Source organism: Phyllopteryx taeniolatus, chromosome 16 (genome assembly GCF_024500385.1).
Source record: "Phyllopteryx taeniolatus isolate TA_2022b chromosome 16, UOR_Ptae_1.2, whole genome shotgun sequence".
NCBI classification, from domain to species: domain Eukaryota; kingdom Metazoa; phylum Chordata; class Actinopteri; order Syngnathiformes; family Syngnathidae; genus Phyllopteryx; species Phyllopteryx taeniolatus.
The window spans coordinates 1,561,847-1,583,125 of record NC_084517.1 but is presented as its reverse complement, the minus strand read 5'-3'; the positions used below and the strand labels follow the sequence as shown (position 1 = coordinate 1,583,125).

The window sequence follows — 21,279 nt, the reverse complement described above, 5'->3', positions numbered from 1 at the left end:
GATCACAAACGAAGACGTTCAACGAACGAATCACTCCGCAGTTCTTCAATTCCTCACTACACCAGTTCACGGAACGAATCACTCAGTTCACTTAAGTCCCTCCCTGGGTGCTCATTGGTCATTTGCCGAAGATTCAGAAGTGAGTGACAGAACGCTTCAACAGTTCCGTTTCCGCTCCCACCCGACTCGCTCGCCTCACGGCGGTCAAGCTAAAAGAACGAATCATTTCATGAACTGATTCGGTTCAGTTCGTTCACTAAAAAGATTCGTTCTTCTGAACGAAACGTTTGCGAACGTAACAACACTAGGGCGCATCAAATCTTTTCAATCTTTGACTCTGCTCCGATTTCCTCCAACCGCTGCCTCTAGTTGGAGACCAGAAGATGAACTCCTTGGTGAAATGGGCTCTATTTCTTTTTGTCCTCGTTTCTCTTCTTTTGAATATTATTCTGATATGCATATATTCTAGCAGGGCACCCAAATGCTCAGCTCAGAGTGCGCATCCAGTGAGGCGCAAACACGACGAGCGCAGCCGCGTGTTCGCTGATCTCACTCGGGATGAGTATTTGCAGGCCCAGCAGTACATGCTCAAACAGAAGGACTTGGATATATCAACCAGGCAGCTCACCAAGCCCTCGGAAAACTTCTTATTCTTAATAGAGCTTTCCCTGCCCAGGAAAGTGGACGTGTTGTCTTACTTGGACGGCGTCGGTTCCAAGCCAGTGCGCGAAGCCACCGTGGTGGTCTTCTACGGTTCCAGGGGCCACATTAAGGAGTACGTAGTGGGCCCTCTACCTAACCCCACATACCACCAAGATGTCACCAAGAAGAGGTACAAAACGGAGCTGCATATCAACGCGCGCACGGTTACCATCGGGGAGTATGAATTGTTGTTCAACTTTATGCAGCAACAACTGTTCTCCAAGCTGCCGCAGCTCATGAAAGAGAGCTTCGGTGCCGGCAAGAAGCTACACCATTTCGAGCAAATGCCCCGCGGCGTGCGATCAGGAGACAGAAAAAGCTGGGTGTCTCTCTTCAGGGACTCGAGCGGCGTATACATCCACCCGGTGGGTTTCGAGGTTCTCATCAACCACGGGAGCGTCAATGAATCGGAATGGAAAGTGGAGAAACTCATGTATAACGGTCAGTATTTCGACACCGTAGAAGAACTTCAGCAGAAATATGCCGCGGGGTCTGTTCAAAGAATCATTTACAAGGAGCCAGTTGATTATGGTTCTCTGAAGCCCAAGCACACACCGCTACAGCTGAGCCCCGTGCAGTACTACACGGATGGAAAACGCTTCAGCGTCAGCGGTAACCACGTCCTCTATCTGGACTGGAGCTTTGCTTTTGGCTTGAGTTCCCTGACTGGGATGCGGGTCTTCGACGTGCGCTTTAAGGGAGAGAGGATTGCATATGAGCTGAGCGTGCAGGAAGCCATGTCTGTGTACGGATCGGTGACGCCGGGGATGATGACCACCAAGTTTTTGGACTCCAGCATCGGAATCGGCCGTTTCGCACATGAACTGGTCCGTGGCACTGATTGCCCCCATGAAGCCACCTACGTTGACACATATCGCTACATCGATGTAAAATTACCAGTTAGATTCAGGAATTCAATCTGTATCTTTGAGCACAACTTGGGTCAGCCTCTGCGGAGGCACTTTGCTGACTTTTTTAGAAATAGTTATGGAGGTATGGTGAACAGCGCTTTGGTGTTCAGGACAATCACTGCGATAGGAAACTACGATTACATTTGGGATTTCATCTTCTACCAAAGTGGAGCTGTCGAAGCCAAGGTGCACGCCACAGGATACATCTCGTCATCTTATCTGGTGGACGGCAGTTTGAAATACGGCCACCAGGTAGCGGAAAATGTCCTAGGGAACATCCACACGCACTTCATCAACTTTAAGGTGGATCTGGATGTGTTGGGTGAGTCTGAAGTTGCCTTATTTGGGCAACAAAAAGAGAGTCATGTAGATAAACAATGTTGTCATGCTTTTTATGTTCTGTCCAAATTTGGAGCAAATATAGTCGTTACAATGTTTATGATATAGTGTTTGTAGAATTGCAGCCTGATTTTTATTATCAGGCGTTCGGTAACAGCTTATGGTATGTTTCTAATAGATAGTCAAGACTCAAGTGGTTTTCCACCCACAATAGTTTGCTGAAATAACAAAGGGGTCCCTGGTTTCCCATGACCTTGTTCCCTTTTGGCTTTGTGAGGATCTCTCCCAGGGGCAACTGCTCCAAAATAACTGCATTATACTGAATATATTTGGCCTGATGATGAAAGAAAGACAACAGTAAAACCTTCTACTGGTGCAAAGGTTCCATGCATTTTACATTGCACTGTAATCATCAGTTATTGCACGATTAATATGAACTCACTTCTCTACATTTGCTATTAAAATACATAAACGTTACAAAATATTGCTCGATTTACATGTTAAAGGAACAAGTATTGTCATTTTGCATATTACTGTGAAAGGAACGTCTCTGCTCACCTGACATTGATTGAATTTATCAACATCTGTTTTATCTACCGTGGGAATTACTCTCTGTCATGTCCATCACAGCTTTCGACAGAAACGTTTGTTGCCAGGTTACAGGGTTAGTACCCTGGGGCTCTTAAAACGGTTAGACTGCAACTCTGTATAAATCTGCATACCAGTAAGCGTAACAATATTTATGTTCATTTGTTTTTAACACATTCCACGAGCTGGTGCACTGCACAACAGTGGCCGTAGAACACAGAAGTGTCTGATTGTGAAAGATAAATACAATTTAGTTTTACTTATGTTCAATTTAAATTCAATTCAATAAAATGTTAACATCTCAGGGAAGCTTCCAAATAGAGCAGGTTCTGGACGATGTTTCTCAAACTCTTTTACACTGCCTGTAAAGTTATTATTTTTCCGGGTGGCTGCCATGTTGCCTCCTGACATTGTCAGGCCTTTAAAGGTAGCAGAGTCATAAAGAGGACGGATGTAGCCTGTGTAAAAGGGAACAATGGAATGCTGGGCCTGGGACAAATGCTGCTGAGAAAACCGGGAACTCCGGAGAAACCCACGCAGGCACAGGGAGAACATGCAAACTCCATACAGGCGGGGCCTGGGATTGAACCCGGGTCCTCAGAACTGTGAGGCTGATGCTCTAACCAGTCGTCCACCGTGCCGCCAGGGGGGAATTTTAAAATGAAAAAATTCAGAAGACATTGTGGGGGTGGGGAGGAAGTATAATTTTTAGAATTACTATGCTCATGTAGAAAAAAGGAGTGGTAATAATGCCTAGGTTTTCATTCGTTGATTTAATTTTAAACTGAAATACTATACTGTATTTTCAAGTTCCAAATTCCTGTGACTTATAGATTTGTGCCTTAAAGTACAATCACTGTGACCAGTTATTATGCCGACACGTAGATGACAAACTGAAGCAAAATGATGTATTTGAAGTATTCTATACCATAAAATTAAGACTTGATTCTTCACATTTTTGCAGGATATAGAAATGTGCAAGAAATTAATTTGATAATTTAGATGCAATGTCTGCATCATGGTCATGCAGATAATTTACATGGTATAAGAACAGTTATATCAACACTTTCAATATACAGTATATCATGCTAAACTAACTGCAGGTGCAATGATTGACCAATCTGCATGTTATGCATCATTTCCTATTGTTGTTCAATAATGCAAAACCTTTTTTTTTAAATTCGATTAATCGATGGGGTAATTGGAAGAATAATAGATTCTAAACATAATCAGTAGTTGCAGCGCTAAAACCTTTACACATTTTAACTTTGAAAAATACTAATTTATCCATGCACAGCCTTGGGTAGACTCAGGTGCTGATTGATGCTGCAGCAGGAAAAATCATATGTAAACTTGCAGAAAAAGTGAACCACTTCAAACTGTTTCAAACTTTACTTTTTATCTTGAGTGAACAAGATTTTTCACATGTCGGGTCATCAGCTTCTCTCAGATATGGTCTGAGCATTCTCTATTAAGAAAATTAGCTTTAAATTATAATTTTTTTTAACCTGTCCTGTTCAGCTGCATGGCCTTGCAGAATGGTGGATCTGTATGCCTTTGTGCTGGAACAGTTTTGCTGTGCAACAGGAGAGTTGGGGTGGCTGCCATGTTGCTTCCTGACATTGTCAGGCCTTTAAAGGTAGCAGAGTCATAAAGAGGACGGATGTAGCCTGTGTAAAAGGGAACAATGGAATGCTGGGCCTTGGACAAATGCTGCTGGGTTCTGTGTTGTCGGATCTTCTTTTCAGACTGATGCAGCAAGCATTTTGTACAGGTTCTCTTTTTTACTTGTGCCCATTTTCTTTGCAAGTTTTTTGAATAAGGAAAGTCTTTTGTATCATGTCTACCTCTTCTCTGATTTTCCATTGAGAAATGACTTGTGGCAATCCTGTCACCATAGGCTGGAATGTAAGAGGACAAAGCAGCATCATCTATTTCTCCAATTATCGAGCTGTCAATCTACAGCCCCCCCCCAAAAAAAAAAGTTAAACATCAGTAATATTATGAAACAAACTATATTATCTCCAAGACTATTTACTTATGTGTTAAATTCCAGGACAAACAATTATAAATGGCTAATGCAGATGATAACACAATGGACATTGTAAGACAATAAAAACAGATTTTGAAGCTGGCAATAATGTTAGTGCGCTGATATAACATCAGACATTTAAGTTTACAGCTAAATAAGTAAATGGTTGCCAGTCGGGGACCTGGTAACCATAGTAATAGGGTGGGTGGTGGGTTTTCACATTTCTCTTGGCTGAGGGAGTATTTCAAACTCTCCTGTTGCACAGCAAAACTGTTCCAGCACAAAGGCATACAGATCCATTCTATATATATACCATTCTGCACGGCCATGCAGCTGAACAGGACAGGTTAAAAAAAATAAAAAATTTAAAGCTAATTTTCTTAATAGAGAATGCTCAGACCATATCTGATAGAACCTGATGACCCTACATGTGAAAAATCTTGTTCACTCAAGATAAAAAGTAAAGTTTGAAACAGTTTGAAGAGGTTCACTTTTTCTGCAAGTTTACATATGATTTTCCCTGCTGCAGCATCAATCAGCACCTGAGTCTACCCAAGGCTGCGCATGGATAAATTAGTCTTTTACAAAGTTAAAATGTGTAAAGGTTTTAGCGCTGCAACTACTGATTATGTTTAGAATCTATTATTCTTCCGATTACCCCATCGATTAATCGAATTAAAAAAAAGGTTTTGCATTATTGAACAACAATAGGAAATGATGCATAACATGCAGATTGGTCAATCATTGCACCTGCAGTTAGTTTAGCATGATATACTGTATATTGAAAGTGTTGATATAACTGTTCTTGTACCATGTAAATTATCTGCATGACCATGATACAGACATTGCATCTAAATTATCAAATTAATTTCTTGCACATTTCTATATCCTGCAAAAATGTGAAGAATCAAGTCTTAATTTTATGGTATAGAATACTTCAAATACATCATTTTGCTTCAGTTTGTCATCTACGTGTCGGCATAATAACTGGTCACCGTGATTGTACTTTAAGGCACAAGTCTATAAATCACAGGAATTTGGAACTTGAAAATACAGTATAGTATTTCAGTTTAAAATTAAATCAACGAATGAAAACCTAGGCATTATTACCACTCCTTTTTTCTACATGAGCATAGTAATTCTAAAAATTATACTTCCTCCCCACCCCCACAATGTCTTCTGATTTTTTTCATTTTAAAATTCCCCCTGGCGGCACAGTGGACGACTGGTTAGAGCGTCAGCCTCACAGTTCTGAGGACCTGGGTTCAATCCCCGGCCCCGCCTGTGTGGAGTTTGCATGTTCTCCCCGTGCCTGCATGGGTTTTCTCCGGGAACTCTGGTTTCCGTAGAAAACCGGAGTTCCCGGTTTCTGTTTTTTTCCAGAGTTCCCGGTTTTCTCAGCAGCATTTGTCCCAGGCCCAGCTGTGATGGACATGACAGAGAGTAATTCCCACGGTAGATAAAACAGATGTTGATAAATTCAATGTCAGGTGAGTAGAGACGTTCCTTTCACAGTAATATGCAAAATGACAATACTTGTTCCTTTAACATGTAAATCGAGCAACATTTTGTAACGTTTGTGTATTTTAATAGCAAATGTAGAAAAGTGAGTTCATATTAATCGTGCAATAACTGATGATTACAGTGCAATGTAAAATGCATGGAACCTTTGCACCAGTAGAAGGTTTTACTGTTGTCTTTCTTTCATCATCAGGCCAAATATATACAGTATAATGCAGTTATTTTGGAGCAGTTGCCCCTGGGAGAGATCCTCACAAAGCCAAAAGGGAACAAGCTCGCGACCCTAGTGAGGAGAAGCGGCTCAGAAAATGGATGGATGGATGGAAAATTCCCCCTACAGGCCCAATTGTAGACCCCCAGCAGTCAAGTTTTGGCCCGCGGGCTGTAAGGTCGACACCCCTGGTCTAAAATGTATAGGTAAAAGTATAATCATAAATTCATTTGAATGTAAAATATAGTTGAGAAAATAATTTAAAAATTAATATGTACGAGCAGGAACAAATTCCCTGTGACTGTGATCTTGCTTCATTTTCTGAATGCACTCCTCATGAACACCTCTGTTGCGTAGAAATACTCACAGACAATCATCATGTGGGCGGCCAGGGGTTGAGGATGTAGCCATTGCAATGCTGGCAATGAAAAAATGTAGGAAAAAGGCATCATCTGCAGTAAATGTGTAATCATTTGAAAGTCAACCTGTCATCAGACATTTTAAAGTGCTCACCCAAATCACCACCAAAACTGTGTTGTGTCCTTTTGTGAAGAAGGCCTTCACTGGTTAATCATGAACAATAAGATTACTGCACTCTAATAGTGCAGAAGGTTTTTATTCGTGTTGTTGTTGTTAATAATATTCAAATAGTCTACTGGCAACGTTCTGTTTTGTTTACTTGCTTACATGCCCCATGTTAAACAACTCAACTTACTTGCTACATAAATCCATATAGTAAATATAGGCTTACATTAGAAGGATATTATGCAGTCTAAAGCGCCAGCTTGTGCTGGGATCGGTGATCGGTTATCGTTTTTTTAAACACGCTGATCAGTGACCGGCCCCAAAAATCTAGATCGTGTAAAGCCTAATATATATATATATATATATACACACACACAACCCCAATTCCAATGAAGTTGGGACGTTGTCCATCCATCCATCCATTTTCTGAGCCGCTTCTCCTCACTAGGGTCGCGGGCGTGCTGGAGCCTATCCCAGCTGTCATCGGGCAGGAGGCGGGGTACACCCTGAACTGGTTGCCAGCCAATCGCAGGGCACATTGAAACAAACAACCATTCGCACTCACAGTCATGCCTACGGGCAATTTAGAGTCTCCAATTAATGCATGTTTTTGGGATGTGGGAGGAAACCGGAGTGCCCGGAGAAAACCCACGCAGGCACGGGGAGAACATGCAAACTCCACACAGGCGGGGACGGGGATTGAACCCCGCACCTCAGAACTGTGAGGCTGACGCTCTAACCAGTCGGCCACCGTGCCGCCTTGGGACGTTGTATTCAACATTAATAAAAACAGAATACAATGATTTGTAAATCATGTTCAACCTATATTTAATTGAATACAATACAAGACAAGATATTTAATGTTCAAACTGATAAACATGATTGTTTTTAGCAAATAATCATTAATTTAGAATTTTATGGCTGCAACACGTTCCAAAAAAGCTGCGACAGGGTCATGTTTACCACTGTGTTACATCACCTTTTCTTATAACAACATTCAATAAACGTTTGGGAACTGAGGACACTAATTGTTGAAGCTTTGTAGGTGGAATTAATTCCCATTCTTGCTTTATGTACAGCTTCAGTTGTTCAACAGTCCGGGGTCTCCGTTGTCGTATTTTGCGCTTCATAATGCGCCACACATTTTCAATGGGAGACAGGTCTGGACTGCAGTCAGGCCAGTCTAGTACCCGCACTCTTTTACTACGAACCCATGCTGTTGTAACACGTGCAGAATGTGGTTTGGCATTGTCTTGCTGAAATAAGCAGGAGTGTCCATGAAAAAAACGTTGCTTGGATGGCAGCACATGTTTCTCCAAAACCTCTATGTATGTAAATTCCTTGCAATTGTACATTGAGGAACATTGTCCTTAAACTGTTCGACTATTTTCTCACGCACGCAAGCAAAGATGAGGCGAGGTTCACCTCTTTGTGAACCTCGCCTCATCTTTGCTTGTAAATGACTGAGCAATTCAGGGAAGGTCCTTTTATACCCAATCATGGCACCCACCTGTTCCCAATTAGCCCTTTCACCTGTGTGATGTTCCAAACAGGTGTTTGATGAGCATTCCTCAACTTTCTCAGTTTTTTTTGCCACCTGTCCCGGCTTTTTTGGAACGTGTTGCAGCCATAAAATTCTAAGTTAATGATTATTTGCTAAAAACAATAAAGTTAATCAGTTTGAACATTAAATATCTTGTCTTTGTAGTGTATTCAATTAAATATAGGTTGAACATGATTGACAAATCATTGTATTCTGTTTTTATTTATGTTTAACACAACGTCCCAACTTCATTGGAATTGGGGTTGTATATATATATATATATGCACACCACCACAGCCAATCCGTGAGAAAAATGCTGACTCTAAACCGGTCCGCAGTGCAAAGAAGGTTGGGGAACACTGATCTACAGTATATGTGAAAACTCAACCTGTCATCAAACATTTTAAGGTGCTCACTCAAATCACCACCAAAACTGATTAGTGTTCTTTTTGTGAAAAAGGCCTTCACTGGTTAATCATAAACAATAAGATTACTGCACTCTAATAGTGCAGAAGACTCAACTCAGCCGCTCAATGTGGGCTTTTATTAGTTGTTAATAATATTCAAATAGTCTACTGGCAATGTTGTTTTGTTTACTTGCTTACATGCCCCATGTTGAACAATTCTAAAGGCTTCTTTATACTCGCACGGACGGTGACCGCGCTGACGTCACTACGGCTGACCCTCGTGTAGTTCCACAGGGTGTAGTTTCCTCTGCATTGTTTTGGGGCCATTTCCGGTAGCCGTTTTTCCTTTCCTTTCAGTAACAAGGAACAAAGCAAAAACAATGGGGACCGCGACAGAACAAATGGACCTAGATGACCAGATGATACGTTAAATTATGCTGCAAAATCGACCGAGAAGGCGGCGACTTAGATGGAATGTAGAACCAAAGGGCACGCTTAGTACGTCATCACAGCATGTGACAAAACGAACCAATCACGAGAGATGATCTATTTTTGTCGGGTGCGCGGCAAGCTACGCAGAGGTGCTCTGCGGGGCAAGTCGTCGGTCACGTGATGCAATGCGCGCGATGTCGGCCGCGCGACCGCGGGAGAATAAAGAAGCATTAACACTGTAACCATGCCTCTGTAGTGTTAGTGTATACTTAGCTTATAAACTAACGTTACAACAACTGTCTTGTTCTATTTACGGAAGCATAGTGTTAGTGTGTAGTGCAGAGGGTTGCGTCAGGAACGGCATCCGGCTTAAAACTTTGCCAAACAAATATGGGCGTTCATCCAAAGAATTCCATACTGGATCGATCGTGGCCCGGGTTAACAATGTCCGCCACCGGTGCCGTCAACCTGCAGGGCGCCGGTGGAAATTCAGCTACTGTGGGTCGAAGTCGAAGAAGAAAAAGAGGTGGAAAGCGGGTTTTTCGGCAGAAAGAGAAGAGGAAAGCACAGAGCCTAGAACTGAAAGTGGGGACTTTGAATGTTGGGACTATGACAGGAAAATCTCGGGAGTTGGTTGACATGATGATTAGGAGAAAGATTGACATATTGTGTGTCCAAGAGACCAGGTGGAAAGGCAGTAAGGCTAGAAGTTTAGGGGCAGGGTTTAAATTATTTTACCATGGTGTAGATGGGAAGAGAAATGGAGTCGGGGTTATTTTAAAAGAAGAGTTGGCTAAGAATGTCTTGGAGGTGAAAAGAGTATCAGATCGAGTGATGAGGCTGAAACTTGAAATTGAGGATGTTATGTATAATGTGATTAGTGGCTATGCCCCACCGTTAGGATGTGACCTAGAGGTGAAAGAGAAATTCTGGAAGGAGCTAGACGAAGTAGTTCTGAGCATCCCAGACAGAGAGAGAGTCGTGATTGGTGCAGATTGTAATGGACATGTTGGTGAAGGAAATAGGGGTGATAAAGAAGTGATGGGTAAGTACGGCATCCAGGAAAGGAACTTGGAGGGACAGATGGTGGTAGACTTTTGCAAAAAGGATGCAAATGGCTGTAGTGAACACTTTTTTTCCAGAAGAGGCATGAACATAAACTGACCTACAAGAGCGGAGGTAGAAGCACGCAGGTGGATAACATCTTGTGCAGACGATGTAATCTGAAGGAGGTTACCGACTGTAAGGTAGGGGTAGGGGAGAGTGTGGCTCGACAGCATAGGATGGTGGTGTGTAAGATGACTCTGGTGGTGGGGAGGAAGATTAGGAAGACAAAGGCAGAGCAGAGAACCATGTGGTGGAAGCTGAGACAGGACGAGTGTTGTGCAGCTTTTGGGGAAGAGGTGAGACAGCCTCTCGGTGGACAGGAGGAGCTTCCAGAAGACTGGACCACGACAACCAAGGTGATCAGAGAGGCAGGCAGGAGAGTACTTGGTGTAGGCAGGAAAGGAGAGAAGGAGACTTGGTGGTGGAACCTCACAATACAGGAAATCATACAAGGAAAACGGTTATCTAAGAAGAAGTGGGACACTGAGAGGACCGAGGAGAGGTTAAAGGAATACATTGAGATACGACATCGGGTAAAGGTAGCGGTGGCAAAGGCCAAACGAGGCATATGATGACATGTATGGCAGATTGGACACTAAAGAAGGAGAAAAGGGTCTATACAGGTTGGCCAGACAGAGGGATAGAGATGGGAAAGATGTGCAGCAGGTTAGGGGTGATTAAGGATAGAGATGGAAATGTTGACTGGTGCCAGTAGTGTGCTAGATAGATGGAAAGAATACTTCGAGGAGTTGATGAATGGGGAAAATGAGAGAGAAGGGAGAGTAGAAGAGGCAAGTGTGGTGGACCAGGAAGTGGGAATGATTAGTCAGGGGGAAGTTAGAAAGGCATTAAAGAGGATGAAAAATGGAAAGGCAGTTGGTCTTGATGACATTCCTGTGGACGTATGGAAACATCTAGGAGAGGTGGCTGTGGAGTTTTTGACAAGCTTGTTCAATAGAATTTTAGTGCGTGAGAAGATGCCTGAGGAATGGAGGAAAAGTGTGCTTGTGCCCATTTTTAAGAACAAGGGTGATGTGCAGAGCTGTGGGAACTATAGAGGAATAAAGTTGATGAGCCACACAATGAAGTTATGGGAAAGAGTAGTGGAGGCTAGACTCAGGACAGAAGTGAGTATTTGCGAGCAACAGTATGGTTTCATGCCTAGAAAGAGTACCACAGATGCATTATTTGCCTTGAGGATGTTGATGGAAAAGTACAGAGAAGCTCAGAAGGAGCTACATTGTGTCTTTGTAGATCTAGAGAAAGCCTTTGACAGAGTACCCAGAGAGGAACTGTGGTACTGCATGCGGAACTCTGGAGTGGCAGAGAAGTATGTTAGAATAATACAGTACAGGTGAGGTGTGCTGTAGGTGTGACAGACGAATTTAAGGTGGAGGTGGGACTGCATCAGGGATAAGCCCTGAGCCCCTTCCTGTTTGCAGTGGTGATGGATAGGCTGACAGATGAGGTTTGACTGGAATCCCGGTGGACCATGATGTTTGCTGATGACATTGTGATCTGCAGTGAAATCACGGAGCAGCTGGAGGAACAGTTAGAAAGATGAAGGCATGCACTGGAAAGCAGAGGAATGAAGATTAGCCGAAGTAAAACAGAATATATGTGCATGAATGAGAGGGATGGTGGGGGAAGAGGAAACATACAGGAACTGTTACCTTACTGAAATCATGCCGATGAGACATTTGAGTTTGTCTATTACTTACTGGCTCCATAAATCCATATAGTAAATATAGGCTTACATTCGAAGGATATTATGCAGTCTAACACAAAACTAATTAAGAGTATCATACAATGTGTGTGGGCACGGTGACCGACTGGTTAGAGCGTCTGCCTCACAGTTCTGAGGACTGGGGTTCAAATCCCGGCCCCACCTGTGTGGAGTTTGCATGTTCTGCCCGTGCCTGCGTGGGTTTTCGCCGGACACTCCGGTTTCCTCCCACTTCTCAAAAACATGCATGGTAGTTTAATTGACGACTCTAAATTGCCCGTAGGTGTGAATGCGTATACGAATGGTTGTTTGTTTATGTGTGCCCTGCGATTGGCTGGCAACCAGTTCAGGGTGTACCCAGCCTCCTGCCCGAAGATAGCTGGAATAGGCTCCAGCACTCCCGCCACCCTTGTGAGGATAAGCGGCTCAGAAAATGGATGGATGGATGGATGGATACAATGTGTGTTACTAATTATGTGATTTACCTTAATTGAACCAGTAAGGTAAACGTGTATGGGCAGGTTGAAGGTGTGAGAGCAGTAATCCGCCATTAGTGAGTCCGCAAAGAGTCACTTGCAGTTTGCAGGTTCTCCCGTTAGTTCCGTGTCCCGATAACTCAGAAAAATTAGTCAGAGAAACAGGTGGAAAAAAATAGTCAGATAAACAGAAAAAATAGTCAGAAAAACATGGGGGGAAATTACTCAGAAAAACTGAAGAAAAATATTCCAAAAAACAAAGCCACCCCCAAAAGTACTCAGAAAACAGGGAAAAATTAGTAGCCACAAAAACAGAAAGAAATACTCAGAAAAAAGAAAAAAAATATTTAAAAAAACAAAGCCCCCCCCCTCATTTTTTTTATCCAAGTGAATGCAATACACTTCCGTAAATAATAATAATAATAGTTATTATTATTTTGTTTGAAGTTCAAAAACAAGAAAGTGTAGGGAGTTCCAAGGGTCACCAGCAAATTTAGATACAGTGGGTACGGCAAGTATTCATCCATCCATCCATTTTCTGAGCCGCTTCTCCTCACTAGGGTCGCGGGCGTGCTGGAGCCTATCCCAGCTGTCATCGGGCAGGAGGCGGGGTACACCCTGAACTGGTTGCCAGCCAATCGCAGGGCACATAGAAACAAACAACCATTCGCACTCACAGTCATGCCTGCGGGCAATTTAGAGTCTCCAATTAATGCATGTTTTTGGGATGTGGGAGGAAACCGGAGTGCCCGGAGAAAACCCACGCAGGTACGGGGAGAACATGCAAACTCCACACAGGCGGGGCCGGGGATTGAACCCGGGTCCTCAGAACTGTGAGGCTGACGCTCTAACCAGTCTCCACCATGCCGTGATTTTTAATAAATCAGCAAAAATGTCAACAATAAAAAAAAATTCTGTCAATATGGGGTGCTTTGTGTACATTATTGAGGGAAAAAAATAACTTAAATTATTTTAGCAACTGCTGCAAAATAACAAAGAGTGAAAAATTTAAGGGGGTCTGAATACTTTCCGTACCAATTGTAAATAGCATAATTTTACTCTCCCTCTCTCACTCACACACACACAAACATGTCTTAGTTTTCCATCCATCCATTTTCTGAGCCGCTTCTCCTCACTAGGGTCGCGGGGGTGCTGGAGCCTATCCCAGCTGTCATCGGGCAGGAGGCGGGGTACACCCTGAACTGGTTGCCAGCCAATCGCAGGGCACATAGGAACAAACAACCATTCGCACTCACAGTCATGCCTACGGGCAATTTAGAGTCTCCAATTCATGCATGTTTTTTGGGATGTGGGAGGAAACCGGAGTGCCCGGAGAAAACCCACGCAGGCACGGGGAGAACATGCAAACTCCACACAGGCGGGGACGGGGATTGAACCCCGCACCTCAGAACTGTGAGGCTGACGCTCTAACCAGTCGGCCACCGTGCCGCCTGTCTTAGTTTTATTTATTTTTATTTTTTCCCTATCAATGTTATCGGCAACCATGTTTCAAAAGTGGTTAAACCTCTTTCCGGAACCACTAATGTGGTTGACGTAGCAAATTAGCATCTAGCTAGTGTTAGCCTGCCAGCTAACCTCTTCCCCCATTATCTACTCGCAGGGGTTAGCTCAAGGCAAGGCACTGGCAATTTATTTATACAGTGCATTTAATACACAAAGCAACATCATTGTGCTTTGCATGATTGAAAGTGTAACACTTACTCTCAGCAAATTAACGTGGTTAACACTAAGAGGCACATCTGCAGGGACTGCAAGCGAGCAGAGCTGCTGCGTAGTAAGTAGTAATGTTACAAGTACAAGAGATTTATTACAATTCATGTTGAGTCTGCTGCCTTAACTTACCTTTGAAACTACAAGTATATAATAACATATATTTGCTACCTGGACTGTCTCTATTTGGTATGTGTGTGAGACTGAGAGCATTGTGCATGCATTGCCCGGCTTTTACTGCGTGCTGATTGGCTGTTACCCATCCAGTGGCTGTGCAAGGGAAACCAATCAGGTGGTGCTGTGGGCAGGACGATGCTGGAGAGAGAAGTCACAGCCAGAGAGGCTCGTTGTGGCTACATCAGAGCCAAAATAACCCAGTATTAAATTATCTTCCGTCAGATAAAAAAAAAAGGCAGATGCCAATATGCGCTAAAATGCCAAATATTGGCCCGACAATCGGCCAGGGCCATAATCTGTCTATCACTAGCATCCATCCATCCATTTTCCTCCGCTTATTTGAGGTCGGGTCGAGGGGGCAGCAGCTTAAGCAGGGAAGCCCAGACTTCCCTCTCCCCAGCCACTTCGTCCAGCTATTCAGGGGTGATCCCGAGACGTTCCCAGGCTAGCTGCGAGACGTAGTCTCTCCAGCGTGTCCTGGGTCGTCCCCGGGGCTTCTTCTCGTTGGCACGTGCCCGGAACACCTCACGAGGGAGGCGTCCAGGAGGCATAATAACCAGATGCCCGAGCCACTACATCTAGCTTCTCTCGATGCGGAAGAACAATGACTCGACTCTGAACCTCTCCCAGATGACTGAGTTTCTCACGCTATTTCTAAGGAAGAGCCCAGACACCCTGCAGAAGAAACTAATTTCGGCCGCTTGTATCCGCAATCTTGTTCTTTCGGTCACGACCCACAGCTCATGACCATAGGTGAGGGTAGGAACGTAGATCGACCGGTAAATCGAGAGCTTTGCCTTTAGGCTCAGCTCCTTCTTCACCATGACAGATCGACACAGAGTCTGCATCATGACAGCTGCTGCACCGATCTGACTGTCGATCTCCCGCTCCATTCTTCCCTCACTTGTAAACAAGACCCTGAGATACTTGAACTCCTCCACTTGGGGCAGGATATCCGCCCTGACCTGGAAAGGGCACTCCAACCTTTTCCGACTGAGGACCAGGGCCTCAGATTTGGAGGTTCTGATTCATCCCAGCCGCTTCATACTCTGCTGAGAACCGTTCCAGCGATAGTTTGAGATCACGGCTTGATGACGCCATCAGAACCACATCATCTGCAAAAAGCACTAATGTGACACTGATGTCATCAAACCGGACCACCTAAACACCCCGGCTGCACCTAGGAATTCTGTCCATAAAGGTAATGGACAGAAAGGGCAGCCTTGGTGGAGTACAACTCTCTCTGGAAACAAAACTGACTTCCTGCCGGCAATGCAGACCAAAACCTGACACTGGTCGTACACGAACCGAGCAGCCTTTATCAGGGACTCCAGTACCCCATTCTACCAGAGCACCCCCCACCCGACTCCCCAAGGGACACAGTCGAATGCCTTATCCAAGTCAACAAAACACATGTAGACTGGTTGGGTGAACTCCCATGCACCCTTGAGGACCCTGCTGAGGGTGTAGAGCTGGTCCACCGTGGAAACAAGCATCCATCCATCCATTTTCTTTACCGCTTATCCTCACTGGAGCCTATCCCAGCTATCTTCGGGCGGGAGGCGGGGTACACCCTGAACTGGTCGCCAGCCAATCGCAGGGCACATAGAAACAAACAACCATTCGCACTCATATTCACACCTACGGGCAATTTAGAGTCCTCATTCAACCTACCATGCATGTTTTTGGGATGTGGGAGGAAACCGGAGTGCCCACCCAGGCACGAGGAGAACATGCAAAGTCCGCACAGGCGGGTCCCGGATTTGAACCCCGGTCCCCAGAACTGTGAGGCGGATGTGCATAAAAATGATTTTATGTGATCGACCAATACAAAGTAGCACATACAGTAATTGTGAAGTGGAACAGAAAGGATACATAGTTTTAAAGATTTTAAGCAAATACAAATCTGAAAAATGTGTGCATTTTTGTATTCAGCCACCCCGCATCAATACTTTGTAGAGCCACATTTGGCTGCAATTACAGCTGCAAATCTATTTCGCATAGAATTTTGAAAACCGAAAATCGTTTTCACTCCACTTCACAATTATGTGCTACTTTGTTTCGTTCCATCACATAAAATGTCAACAAAATAGATTAAAGTTTGTGATTGCAGGGTCACAAAATGTGAAAAAGTTCAAGGGGTATGAATACTTAATACATGAGATACATATGAATACATGGGGCCTTCCAAATTCCTATACTGCAGTGACAAGTTTTATTTTCACCTCAACGCAAGCGGCTCTATATTCATAGATAAGGCATCTGCGGCAGGCTCCAATTACTGGCGTATCTTGATTTTCATGCAAGCACAAGGCTCGCTGTGCATGTTTGCTAATTCGGCAGACTGGTCTGCGACAATCTTTTGTCTGACTTAATTTTGTCAGACAGGTGCTATTTAAGTGATTTCTTTTTTGAACAGGTCTGGAGGTAACCAGGCTTATGTGTGGTCAGTGAAAATGAACCAAAAACAAATGACTAGCCACAGTTAATTAATAAATTAACAAGGGAGTCAATTACTTTTTCACACAGAACCAGATAGCTTTGAATAGTATTTTTTTTTCTTAAATAAAATCATAATTTAAAAATTGCCTTTCATGTTTACTTGGGTTATCTTTGCCTGATATTTATATTAGGTTGATGATCTTAAATATTAAAGGGGGGAAACTATGCAAAAAATAAGAATTTGAGAAGGGGTACGGTAAATACTTTTTCATGACACCGGAAATCTGCCCATGAGTTTAATTCTATTCAGTTCAACATAAATTTTCCATCCATCCATTTTCTATAGCATTTGCGCGCATTTGGGTGGCGCGTGATCTGGAGCCTATTCCAGATGATTTTGGGCGAGAGTCGGGGTACACCTTGGACTTGGTGCCAGCCAATTGCAGGGTACATATAAACAACCATATACAGTACATTCACACCTATGGGCAATTTAGAGTCTTCAAGTTACCTAACATGCCTGATTTGGGAATGGGATAGGAATTCAAACTCAAACCTATTTCATTGTGAGGTAGACTCTGCTGACCATTAGTGCTCCATGCGACCTCCACTGAAAGTAGTTCAATTATATTTTAATAGCCCAATTCACTGCATAATGGCTTAATATAGTCATCCTAGCCGTACCAGCCACACCACAAGAGCCACGAAAAATTGGCGACACCACAAGATGGAGGTCTACTGTCAATAAACCTTCTCTGCCAACATTTAGTAGTTTATTTGTTCCACAATGGGGATTTTTTTGTTTTACACAAACAAAGTGGACATCTGGTAGTCAGTCTGTATAAATATGCTCATGTGCAAGTGTTCAGCCTGGGATGCATTGGTACGTCAGTCTATCACTATAGTAGCGTTTATGGTCGTAATGCTTCTTAAGCAAAGTGTACATCATTACTCCCTCACTACCATATCATTACCCATCTTCATTTACATGTAATATAATTAAATGCAGAAGAAGTGTACTGTATTTAACATACATCTTATTCCAGGAGCCCAAGCAGTAGGTTCACATGTGTTCATGTGTAGTGTTCGTTTACAAAATAAGTCAGTAGCATCTCCATGCCTTACATGCATATTACAGTGTTTTACATGTTTTTGTTTTTTTGTAGTCGAGTTGTCGTAAACTGGAGTGTAAACTCCAGGAGCGGGAACTGATAGGGATGGATCAGATTATATACGTCATCTGTAGAGGTCATGGAGCTTGTAGTTATTTTAAGGAGGCTCAAGAACGACAGACTACATTATTATTATGGGGAGGACATTTAGAGGAGCAATAGACATGCTTGGGAGGCCATCTGAACTGTAGGCTGAACTTGAGAACCAACATGCACTGGCTATTGTATTTCCCAAAGACTGTCTATACAGGTGCCATGTAATGCTGTTCTCAGCTGGTGGAGCGGCATCAGTAACAGGGACGAAAAACAGGATTGAATAATTAAAATACCTGGTTACATAAGAGGGCTCAAGTTGGAGACCAGTGAGTGAGTCAGTGAGAAAACTGAAATACTTTGTTCACATTTCTCATGTTGCGCTTTCATGATGACAAATAGTTTTTTTTGTTTTTAATTTTTAATTTATATTGCTCCAGGAGTCAAGAATGTGTTCCAGACCAAAGATATGGAGTTTGTGAATGTGACATTACCATGGATGCCCGATCGCTATGCTATGGTTCCTCAGCTGGTGGAGAAGCAACTTAAAACAGAACAGGTAAACCTTTATCTTCATAAATGAGATGATTCCAGGGATGGACTACGCGTAAGTCCTTACAGAGTAAAACCATAATACAGTATTAGATATAGGTCTTACACAGTTTTGGGACAAATTAAAAACATCTGTAGATTGCTGATAAATGTTGTCCCTCCATCCATCCATTTTCTGAGCCGCTTCTCCTCACTAGGGTCGCGGGCGTGCTGGAGCCTATCCCAGCTGTCATCAGGCAGGATGCGGGGTACACCCTGAACTGGTTGCCAGCCAATCGCAGGGCACATACAAACAAACAACCAACCATTCGAACTCACAGTCATGCCTATGGGCAATTTAGAGTCTCCAATTAATGCATGTTTTTGGGATGTGGGAGGAAACCGGAGTGCCCGGAGAAAACCCACGCAGGCACGGGGAGAACATGCAAACTCCACACAGGCAGGGACGGGGATTGAACCCCGCACCTCAGAACTGTGAGGCTGACGCTCTAACCAGTCGTCCACCGTGCCGCTGATAAATGTTGTATGTTTATTAAATACAATTATTCATACACTTAGGAACTATTTCCAAAAAACAATAATCTTGTCAACTGTAGTACTGTAACCAAAACAGATTTGATCATGTCTGATGGACTGATGGGACCACGTTTGCAGGAGGCAGCTCTGCGTCATGGCACCAAAATTCCTCGCTACCTCCACATTGCAAGCAACAAAACCAATGCATGGGGTCATCAGCGTTCCTATAGACTCAAAGTAATAAGCTTCACTGGAGACCATCTCCCAGAGAGTGAGACAGAGGAGAGAGCCATGTCCTGGGCCAGGTGAGACCAAAAAGGTTCAATAAACTCTTTAAATTTATAATGTGAAAATAATGTACTTTAAGAAAAGAAAATAATCAATTATAAGGTGTGTGATCACATTTGTTGTGACAATTTCTATTCACTACTTCTGAAAATATGCCATCTATCAAATTTAACAATTTCTGATATTGTTTTTGTTTTGCATTACATTTGTAGATTTGCTCTTTGGCAGAGATACAGACTGTCTTTCCCATTTCTTTTCCCACTGATTCCTCTTCTGCTTGTGTGTGCAGGTATAAGGTTGCCATTACTAAGTATAAGGACTTAGAGCAGACCAGCAGCAGTTTGTATAATCAAAACAATATTTGGAACCCAGCAGTTGACTTCAGCATGTACATCAAAGACAATGAAAACATTGAAGATGAGGTACGTTGTCTTTGAATCCTCAAATATTGATTGAAATGTACACCAATGAGCATGCAGCTTGGCTGTTGTTAGGTGTGCATATCTGCCAACTTGTTTGAATGCTTATTATAGGATCTGGTTGCCTGGGTGACCACTGGATTCCTCCACATCCCTCATGCCGAGGATATCCCCAACACCGTAACTGTGGGCAATGGTGGTGGGGTCTTGCTGCAACCCCATAACTATTTTGATGAGGAACCTTCCATTCACTCTGCTGATGGGGTATACTTCAGTCCAGGTAGTGAAGAAAGCTGTGAATACAACAGGATGGGCTGCCTTGCTCAAGAGACCTGCAGCGCTGTGCTGGAACCCTTCACATATAATGGCTTTGATGGAGCAATGAAGTATGAGGAATGAAGGTGATTTTTTAATATTTTTTTTTCAGCAAAGCTGAAAAGCATCTTTTAGACAAAAATTATTTGTGCTACATGATTTAAAAGTGTGTCAAACATTTTAGGGGTAATGGTGATTTTTGTCCAAAGTAAAAAATAAAGTGCAATATAAAACACACAGACACCGAAGTGTCTGTGTGTTTTATATTATGCTTTAACTAGGACTAATTAGTTATGCTCATAGATGTTTTAGTCGCTTTATACTTCCCTTTGTCATGCTCGTTTGGGTCCTCATGTACAAAAGGTGCGTACGCACAAAAACGTGACATGCGTTCTTTTTCAACGGCAAAGTTCAGATGTATCAAGAGTGAAATGTATGGCGCCTCACGCCAACTTCATGGCTGGCGTACGCACGTTTCTGCAGCTGTTGGTGCTTTGGCGACACTTAGAGGAGATGCTGGGAAACTGTTATCATAAATCTGCACATCAGAGACACATGAACAATTAGCACTGATGAACAATTAATGCCCGGAAACATTTGATTTCAACAATGTAATAGAGACAATGACTCAGAATTCATTTGTTAACCAGTGTATTTAATGAATCACTGATATTTGTGAAGACACCTATTAATTGATCAAGGTGATCATTGATGCCGCCCATTGCCCTCACAATCGCCTCCTGTGACTCCAGCACATGCAATGAAAAAAAGAGTCCTTTGAATGTACTTAATTTGAACATGTACATTGGTTGCACATGATTAAAATGTGTTAAAATGACATTTAAATATACATATTTTATTAGGAGAAGAGGGTCTAAATTATGTCATTTTAACACATTTTAATCACGTGGAACCGACGTTCAAATTAAGTAAATTCAAACGACTCTTTTTATTAGTGCAGTTGCAGCCACGCGCTACATGTTTGGGAGATTCGTCCACCGTCCCTGGCATCACTGGTGTCACAGACGCGGAGGATTCATCCACCGTTCCTGGCATCTCCTCCGGCATCACCAGCATCTCCGACGCAATTACACTCCAACTACCGGCTGCTGCT

At 43.1% G+C, this 21,279-nt stretch overlaps 1 protein-coding gene across 2 annotated transcripts in view; it reads left to right on the top strand.

Annotated features, from left to right (window-relative positions):
- Positions 1-237: 237 nt before the first annotated feature.
- The window catches only part of aoc2 (amine oxidase copper containing 2), a 21,629-nt gene continuing 587 nt past the window's right edge, over positions 238-21,279 (top strand). Inside the window, exons 1-6 of one of the 2 annotated variants that reach the window (XM_061748942.1) lie at positions 705-832; positions 909-1,935; positions 18,516-18,634; positions 19,282-19,448; positions 19,721-19,853; positions 19,965-21,279. The exon at positions 19,965-21,279 is cut by the window's right edge and continues 587 nt beyond it. In XM_061748942.1, coding sequence (XP_061604926.1) covers positions 939-1,935; positions 18,516-18,634; positions 19,282-19,448; positions 19,721-19,853; positions 19,965-20,249 — 1,701 coding nt within the window. In that variant the 5' untranslated portion in view covers positions 705-832; positions 909-938 and the 3' untranslated portion in view covers positions 20,250-21,279. Of the gene's footprint in view, positions 1,936-18,515; positions 18,635-19,281; positions 19,449-19,720; positions 19,854-19,964 lie in introns of both variants that reach the window. The other variant, XM_061748941.1, reaches the window with a different exon arrangement.